This window comes from Colossoma macropomum, unplaced genomic scaffold (assembly GCF_904425465.1).
Source record: "Colossoma macropomum unplaced genomic scaffold, Colossoma_macropomum, whole genome shotgun sequence".
NCBI lineage: Eukaryota > Metazoa > Chordata > Actinopteri > Characiformes > Serrasalmidae > Colossoma > Colossoma macropomum.
This window is the reverse complement of record NW_023494784.1, coordinates 30,122,013-30,130,984: the sequence shown is the minus strand read 5'-3', so window position 1 is coordinate 30,130,984 and position 8,972 is coordinate 30,122,013. Positions and strand designations below refer to the sequence as shown.

General features: G+C 39.2%; 1 protein-coding gene across 1 annotated transcript in view; it reads right to left on the bottom strand.

Moving 5' to 3' along the window:
• The window catches only part of en1a (engrailed homeobox 1a), a 4,609-nt gene extending 847 nt beyond the window's left edge, over nucleotides 1-3,762 (bottom strand). The window contains exon 1 of the mRNA XM_036573899.1: nucleotides 3,049-3,762. Within this exon, the coding sequence (XP_036429792.1) occupies nucleotides 3,049-3,412 (364 nt within the window). The 5' untranslated portion in view covers nucleotides 3,413-3,762. The remainder of the gene's footprint in view (nucleotides 1-3,048) is intronic.
• Nucleotides 3,763-8,972: the final 5,210 nt, after the last annotated feature.

Below are 8,972 nucleotides of genomic sequence, written 5' to 3'. Positions count from 1 at the left end.
CAAGACTAATTCTTCTTATTATTATATATTATATATTGTTATTATTATTATTATTATTATTATTAGTAGTAGTAGTAGTAGTAGTAATAGTAGTAGTAATAGTAGTAGTAGTAGTAGTAGTATTGTAGTACTTTGTTGTTGTTCTTGTTATTATCGCTGCAGTCGCTGAGACTTCAGAACAGCCTACCAACTGACATCAGACAGGCCTTCTCAGTGACTGATTTTAAATCAAAGCTTAAAACCCATTTTATCGATTACCTTTTATTAACTGGTGAATGGCTTGTGCTGGTTGAGGACTGAGTGTGTTGGTGTTAATATGTTTTTATGTGTAAATTAGACTGGTGCAAGAGGAGAACTAATGGTGGGACCATTTTTTGTCCATAAATTGTAACACTTTGGTTTTAAGTGTGCTATACACATAAAATTTACTTACTTACTTACTATTGAAGTAGTGAAGATTTTTGTAAACAATTACAACAGTAATACTTTACAAAGTAACACCTAATAATTCAACATTAGTACTAATTTAAAAATATTAGTGTAGGTATATTAATAATAATAAAATCGTTAACGACACCAACAACAACAGCGACAACATCATTAATAATAATAATAACAATAATAATAATAATAATAATAATAATAATAATAATCATTATTATTATTATTATTACTTAACATTGCTAACATTTAAATATACTACAGGATCTGCATCTGCAGGCGCGGATCACAGCGCTCTGAGAGTGTACAGTACATAGATATAGGAGTGTATAGTCTGTACTCTACAGTGTATATTATATGGTGTATAGTGTACAGTATTTTGCTGTAGTCTGCGTAGACTGGACTTTTGTCTGAAGTCCCAGATTCAGATAACTCTACCCAATAACGACGGTAAACAGGATTCACCCAGCGCTTGTAAAACAGTGATGGGAGGTCGAGTTGATTTATTATTCAGACTTTCAGACAAAACAGATACACAAAGGACCGTATTAATATGATCTAATGTCTACATACTCCTACTCTGTGAAAAAGGTCTAGTTTAACCCTTCCCAGACTGTGACACTAATTAAATGACTCAATGCTAAATCGACTGAAGACCAAAGAAAAAAAATCTGTTTTCTGTGGATAATACTGAATGAGCTCACCGTTGTGATGAGTTCATTTAAATGCGTGTGTAGAGTTCTGAACGCTAGACTGAACCTCCAGCACTTTGTAATAATTGAGTCTGATCTACCAAACCTTCTTAAGAAGACATTTCTTCTTAACACCCACTTACTTACGCAGTTTTCACGAAGATTTTGACATTCACCAACGATTTCTTATTTGTTCTCAGGTAAGAACAAATCTCTTTGTGCGAACGATTCTGCGGGTTAGGAAGAACTAATTTAAGAAAAAAAATAGGAAGACACTGGTGAATGTGGCCCAATGTTAGAACTCAAAATCAGTTTGTAATGCAATGGAAATGTGCTTTATTATCTGAAAAGCCAAAAACTGAAACACATTGAGTTTACATAACTCAAATGTGTCGGTCGGTTGAACACGAATAAAAAGTGCTTCAGAACAATTGCAATTACCTGCAAGCTTTTGGCGAGTTTTTTGTTTATGTAACGTTTTATTCAAGTGTCACACCTGAATCATATGAATTCAAACCACCATTTTTCAGTAAAAGAAATACAAAAGATCCAAACTCAGTCGCAGGAGCTCACACTGATTACCGTGACGAGTAAGTTCATTTCAAAACCGTGTGAATTTAACTACGTGTCATAACGTATTCAAAACTGTTTTCCATTCTGTCTTTATCTCACGAGACTCATGAAGCTTCCGCTCATCAGTTGTGGTGTAGGCCTGTGGTGTTTTCCCTGTGTTGACACATTTAGTTTGCAATTATGTTTTACTCTCTTAAAATGGTTTTATTGCTTATATAACAGCGTTTATTAGACTTAAACACGAAATCTTCCGTATATCCTAAGGATTCATAACAAGTAAACTAAGAAAAAACATGACACCTAAAGTCAATATTTTTATTAATATCAATGAAAGATCATTCGGTATTTGTCACGCGCAAACACTTATCAAACGATATTGGCTCACGACAAAGAGAATAACAGGCAATATAACACATACTGCATACCTGATTATTATGTCTGAAATATGAAATATGAAACAGTAGTAAACAGCAATGCACGCTGTGAAAAGTATAACAGATACAGAAAACAATCAAGATGTTATTAATTAATTTGTATAACTGATAATCTGTAACCAACTCCGAACAGACTGTGCTTATGAAAAATAGAACAGGAACAGGAAAAAACAGGAAACTTCATGAAACTTTATAATACAGCCCAGTTAGTGACAGTGAGCAGGGATGAGGCCCTGGTGGTGATGGCCTGAGACACCTCTGCTCCAGGCTTGTGTAAGTGAGGGGGTCATTTCTGAATAACAGTTTATGATTATCAAAAACAGGATACTGGGGGCGCTGTGTAAACAGCATACAAACCTTCATTTTAAAAACATGCACGCTGGGTATAAATCTTTCACTTTGACATTAACATTTTTTTCTTTTTCTTTCTTTTTATTTTAGTAATAAGAATCTTCTTATGAAATTGATTTAAATACAAAATTTAACAGATTAACTGGGCTCATAATTTTCGAAATGAGCACGCACTGTCGAATTTATTTATTTATTTACCTTTTATTTCGGGTCAAATTATATTCAGACGAAAACGCTGCTTTTTTGTCGTGACTATTTGACAGCAGGAATATTATTATTATTATTATTATTGTTGTTGTTGTTGTTGTTGTTGTTGTTATCATTTTTAGTATTATTTATTATCATTATTATTATTTGTTAATTACTACAGCAAATATTTTGATGCTGCAGAAAAGGGAAGTTTGTGTTTGTGCCGAAGCCCATTTTCTGACTAACAGCCCGTTAGAGAGAGTGACCGGGCCTACACTACTGGGTGAGCTCCCGTTCTCTGGCTCTGCTCGAGCTGTTCTCGCTGTGCAGTGAAACAGAAGGAGCTGAGAAGCGGCGCATTGCCTTACCAGATGAAGGTCTGTCCGAGTATCTGGTGCAGTAAACCCAGGCAGGCCAGAGCAGCGGCTGGCGCTCCTTACCGACCGCCGCTTCTCCACCTGCTTTAGGCGGAGGTGAGGACACTGTGGAGGAGGAGGAAGAAGAGGAAGAGGAGGACACGCTGTCGGCGCAGCACTCAGAATCCGGAGTCCCGGGCAGCGTGGGTCTGTCAGCGGGCGCGCGAGCCTGCTGCCCGCCCGTGCCCGCTTGGCGCTCTTTCCTGCAGCCGAAGTCCGGCCGGAGGATGTCGTCGATGAAAAAGTTGGTGGTCCTGTGCGGGAGCTGCACCGGCTCACTCGGATCCGGGCTCTCGGGCTCGTGCCGCTCTTCCATCCCCACAGCACTGTTCTTCAGGAGCACGCTGGGGCTGGTGTTGGGGGTTTATGGGGGTGGTAAACGTGCTCGTGCCCCACCGCGACGGAGCATAAAGGCGTGGAGAAGCGTTATCTAATGCGGCACGCAAATCCCCTCCATGCAACGAGGCGCATGTTTTTATAAAACGTGCGCCAGAGTGGCAGTGACTGGAGAGAGAGACACAGAGAGAGACAGAGAGAGAGGGGGGCTCACAGTCCGTGTTGTGTCAGAACTGACGGCGCATGGTGCACGGCCCACGATTTATGACACGCTGGTGTGTCGGGGTATCTGTTTGCGCACGGTCTCTCTCTCTCTCTCTCTCTCTCTCTCTCTCTCTCTCTCTCTCTCTCTTCCTCTCTCTCTCTCCCTCTCCATGCAGAAACGCACCATGCAGACATGTTCGAAGAGCCGTTAAGTGTTATTTCCCACCCGTATTCTGCATAACACCACCCTACCGCGCGGGGATTGGCTGCTGTGTACTCGCCTCCTGCAGTAGAATTGGTTAGCAGTTCATGTTTACAGGCAGTTCTCTGACTGGAATTGGTCGGAAAGCAGGAGGAAAAAATAACGCCGTCTCCAAACAGAGCGACGGACCCCAGCATGCAGAAATCCCAGAAATCCCCCTGCTGACGGGCGCTGTTCAAATGGAATAACTAAGCGCAGGGGGGCTCTTAATTAGCATAATAAACTGTAACACATAGATTGAAATTGGGAAATTTAAGTTCAAACGCAGCCCCCTTTGAAAAAACAGAAGTAAAAAATATGTTTGTGTAAAATAAGCGTCTGTTCATAAATCACATCTTCTACATCTATAGTTACATTTATACAAAAATGATACTCTGTGTGCTAGAATTTGTATATCTTCTGTATTATAATGAGTTTGGAATGATAGTGTGCAAATAAATATTTTTTAAATGCAACTTTTATATAGATATTTATTAATGTTGTAGTGTTGTTGATGTTGTTGATGTTGTTGCTGTTGTTGTTGTTGGTGGTGGTCCTGCCATTAGTGATAATATACCATCTTAATCATAATAAACTGGTTGAGAAATATTAGAAGTAGCCATTCTGCTCAATGATGTCCCCGTGTGGGCCAGGCCTGAAAACTCTATCCAGGGAGCCGCGCTGTTGATTAAATTCTAATTAGGACTCTACGGCTCGTTGTGAAGAGGATCCTTTGTCCATCGGTTCCATTCAGACGCTTTAAGGGCCGCTATCTCTCCTGCAGGATAGAGCGCGCCGAGCGCGTCCGCCCGGGATAATTTATAGGTTTTAATTACCCCGCATTCAGCGCGATCAGCTGGGCGTTCATCATACCGGGCTGAATGCAGCCCCCCACCGTCAAAAGCGCAGTCACAGCGCTGCGACGCTCCGCGCTGGTCCAGGGGGTCCGCACAGACAACATTTACATAAATGACTTAATTGACGGCTAAACGTTCGGTGATTAATTTTAGCGCTCACTAAGGAGCTTTTTTCTCCCACAATGAAAAGATGATAAATGCCGCTTTCAGTTCGGACTCCATTCTAACAGCTACTGCTAAATCCGCTGGCCGGACGAACACGTTTCTCTCCTGCACTCCGCCGAAATGACACAGTCCGAACCTGCAGCTCAGCCAGCCGCCCGCTTTACCTGCGAAACAGTGGCGCGCGCATATTACTATTAGATATGAGGCAGGAGGAATGCATGGATTTTCTTTGTCTTAAACTTATTTCGATTTATAATTCAAAAAAATAAATTCATAAATAAATAAATGAATAAAATTTAAAGACCAACAACTCCGCAGAAATCCTGGAAAACACAATGTTTATGTCTTCGGTAGCGAATATAGGTCCACAACTCAAACCGGATGACTAATTTAAGTATTAATGCTCAGGTTTAATAAATGAATGTGTCGCTGTTCTGGTGGTAGATGCTGGTGGGCTAATGATGATATTAGTGTTATAAACTGTACCGTGCACGGTTTACTGTGGCTCTGTGAACACACAGTTGTGATGGTCGTGATAGTCGTGATCCGCACGTGTGACTCAGCAAACCGACGTGACCTGCCGAGTACATATCCACATCCACATCCACATTCTATTCTATTCTATTCTATTCTATTCTATTCTATTCTATTCTATTCTATTCAGCAGAAATACGCCATATGCATACTGTTCTAATTCTATAAGCATTTATTGGTCTCAATTTCCTTTCATTTGAACGAGTTGCAGTGGAGAACATTATTTATATTATTTTATTTCACTATGAAATTCAAACCGTTCTTCACAGTGTTTGGAAACGACAGTATGAGTCCTGTGCAGTCAGCTGTAGACGGACAGATGAAAAAGTGGACCTCAGTATGAACCTACACGAAAATAAATGAATAAAAAACAAACGTTATCGCTGCCTGCTTTGTATTTTAGGCTCTGTCTAGGTCTATATCTGTTCATCGTATGCTACGTGTTTTACTTCTACTTTCCTGAGCATAATAGGCTTTATGGCATTTCATGTGCAGCTGGCAGATAGATTTAAACCATGTTAGATGGATAACTGCGGAAAAGTTTGACCACATTCACATTAGGTGTTTTTTATGCTTTGACGAACTCACGCATGCCGTGTAACAGCGATTTAACACGCAGATTATCAGCATCACAAAATGTAATTTATAGACCAACACATGCGCATCAGGATCAGCTAAGTTTTTTAGTTGCAGAAGAGGATTTGGTTGGAAAAATATAATATAATATAATATAATATAATATAATATAATATAATATAGAATCTATGTACTGTAAGGGGAAGGGCGAGCTGAACTTTGGGTTTAAGGGAAGTAGATCACCGCAATTTACAAAGTTTTTACATGTTTGTCTCTATAGTTTTGCGCTTGAGCTAAGAGGCTAATATAACAAATTACTTTAAAATATTTTGGTAACGTAGACTTTGTGAGCATAGATTCAGTGCATGTCTTGTCTGACTAATTCTCTTGGGTTAAGGGTGAAACAGTGTAAATCTGATTTGCAGTGAACTACTTCTTTAACACTCCCACTCAGGTACAGCCTGGATCATTTTTACAGTCTTGGCAAGTCATAGAAAATGTAGCAGTAGAGAACAAACAAAAGTAATTTCTCTAGGAAACGTCCACGCATTTATGCTGACAAGAACAAACTGGTTGCACGAGCTACATTTTCTTTATGGACAACCCACCAAAGCACAGGACGAGGTGTTCGTGAAAACCTCTCACGCCATCTAGCGGGCAGTGGGATTTCATGAAGCGCGGGTCTTGGGGCATGTTGAGGGTGTAGCTTTGATGCAATGTCACCCCTGTCCAATACAACATACTTAATTGGAATACCATGCATTTTCTGTGTTTTAAAATGGGTTTATAGTTATTCTTCAAACTGTTTTGGCTTTGGAAACCTACTGCTCTGAAACCTGACTCAATCTTCCTCCTTTAGCGCTTAGTTTTCTAGTCTGAGAATCTGCCAAGTGAAAGTTTTCTAGGCTTAAAATGAGGCCTATGTGCACTGTTAAAAAGAGACCATTACATTAGGCTGGCTATGTGATGAAAAATAATCTGTTAATCTGTTGAACGTACTAATGCAAATCTAGTTCTATTTCTTGTATAATGCCTTATTTACTAAGATAAAGATCAGTTTGGAAAAGTCCTACAGACTGAAGAGTCTTTTGCCCCAAAAAGCTTCCCAGCATTCTTAGCACTTTTGTTAATTTCTGTTAATCAACTTAATTTTTTTTTCTAATTTTTAACTAGTTCTCTTTGCATAAAGTTATTTGAGTATCAAAGCATATTGTCATGTTAAAATGTTATACTTGGACATATGTGCTTGTTATTCTCACCAAGATGGTGTTTTGTGTTTAGGTTTACCAGGTCAGCCTGTAGCCAGGTGTGCTCTCAAGTAGTGAACATAAGCCCCAAACAGTTTGGAAGTATAATTGCAAAAATGCCTAAGGCCTTTTGAGTCCTCAGAAAGGGGTGTCTCTTTTATTATTTTCATTACTGTACAAAAAATGGATAAGAAAATATGTAGCTATTGAATATGCAGCCATCTGTTCATGACTGTATGAATCCATTTAAAAGAATGCAGCTGTTTCAAAGTTGATACCAGTGCATTGCTCACAGATAAATATTTGCAGTAAAGCATAATTGAGAGGTTAACCTGATGGAATTGAGGGTAAACAGAACTTGAAAAAGTAGAGTACTGCCAGCTCAACTGAAACTATTTACAATTATTGAACTGTTTGAGTTTACTTGCTGAAGAAGTGTGGATAACTGAAAATAGAAAATATTCATAACTGAAATATAAAGTTATTTAAACTTGAACCTGTTAAGAGGCGATGCATGATTTTTAAAAAGTCAACTGTTGTAAGTTTACAGTGCATCTTTGTTATAACAATACCAAAGATTTGACTATGAAATGAAGAAGTACTCTGCATTAAGCACACTGAACATACTTTGGTGTGATTTACACTGGCCTTCCGTTTCTTACTCAGCAGTAAGAATCAAAAGGCCAGAATGGAATTCACAAACAAATACAGAGATGAGCCAGAAAAGTTCTGGAACAGGTTTTACAGACTAATGAGACCAAGCTTGATTTCTACCAAAGTGATGTACCATGTAAGATTTACAGCACATGTATTCTGGACTGAAGTCATACTCAAGCCACGCCCACATGCTGCCATGCTTTCAAGTATTTTGAGTAATTACCCCATCAACCCGGGCAGTTTGCAATTCATACGTGTAACTCAATAAAGGTGAACTGTATATAGCAGAATGTGTAGGCTATTCTAGTTATAAATACACATTTGAATCTTAATGTATAAACATATCTTTAAAAAAACATAACAGCAAAAAATTTAAAATACAATACACAAATATCTTTAGGCTCCTTTTTCCTTTTCTTTTGTTTTAATTTTTGCCCAATCTTTAGTCATTTTCAGTTCCACCTGCTACCTAAGTTTCCTCCTATCTCACAATAGCTACCAGTCTTTGCAAGCTGCTGCCGACCCTATGTCATTGTACAACTGACTGCATTTGGTGGACAGGGCTTACTGAGAGATTCTGTATACATAACCTATTGGTTATCCCTCCCAAATGTTAGGATCAAATATATGGAAGACCCAAAACTTGATTCACATTTTTCACATCTATAACTTGACACTTGTTACGACCTGGTCTAGGGTCAGGCCGTGACAGAGAGTGAGAGTGGGCTCTCTCCCCAGATCTGCTGCCAGACCTGACACTGGACACCATTTAAAAAATGACAGGTTTATTTTCTTCAAAGCTCAGACAAGTTGAGGTGATGGCTTCAGGGACAAGCATTCGCCAAAATAACAAATAAAACAACTAATGATTTCACTCTTAACTGAACTGAAAACAAAAGAAACAAAAGACATATAGGCTACCCTAACTCCCTACCTTTACCAGGAGAAAAGGTAACCAAAACAACATGGCACCCATCCCCTACTCTCCCCAAGCTCTCAAAGCATAATCAAACAGTCACAAAGCAAAGCAGACAGAAGTGAAGAGTGCCGGGCTGGTCT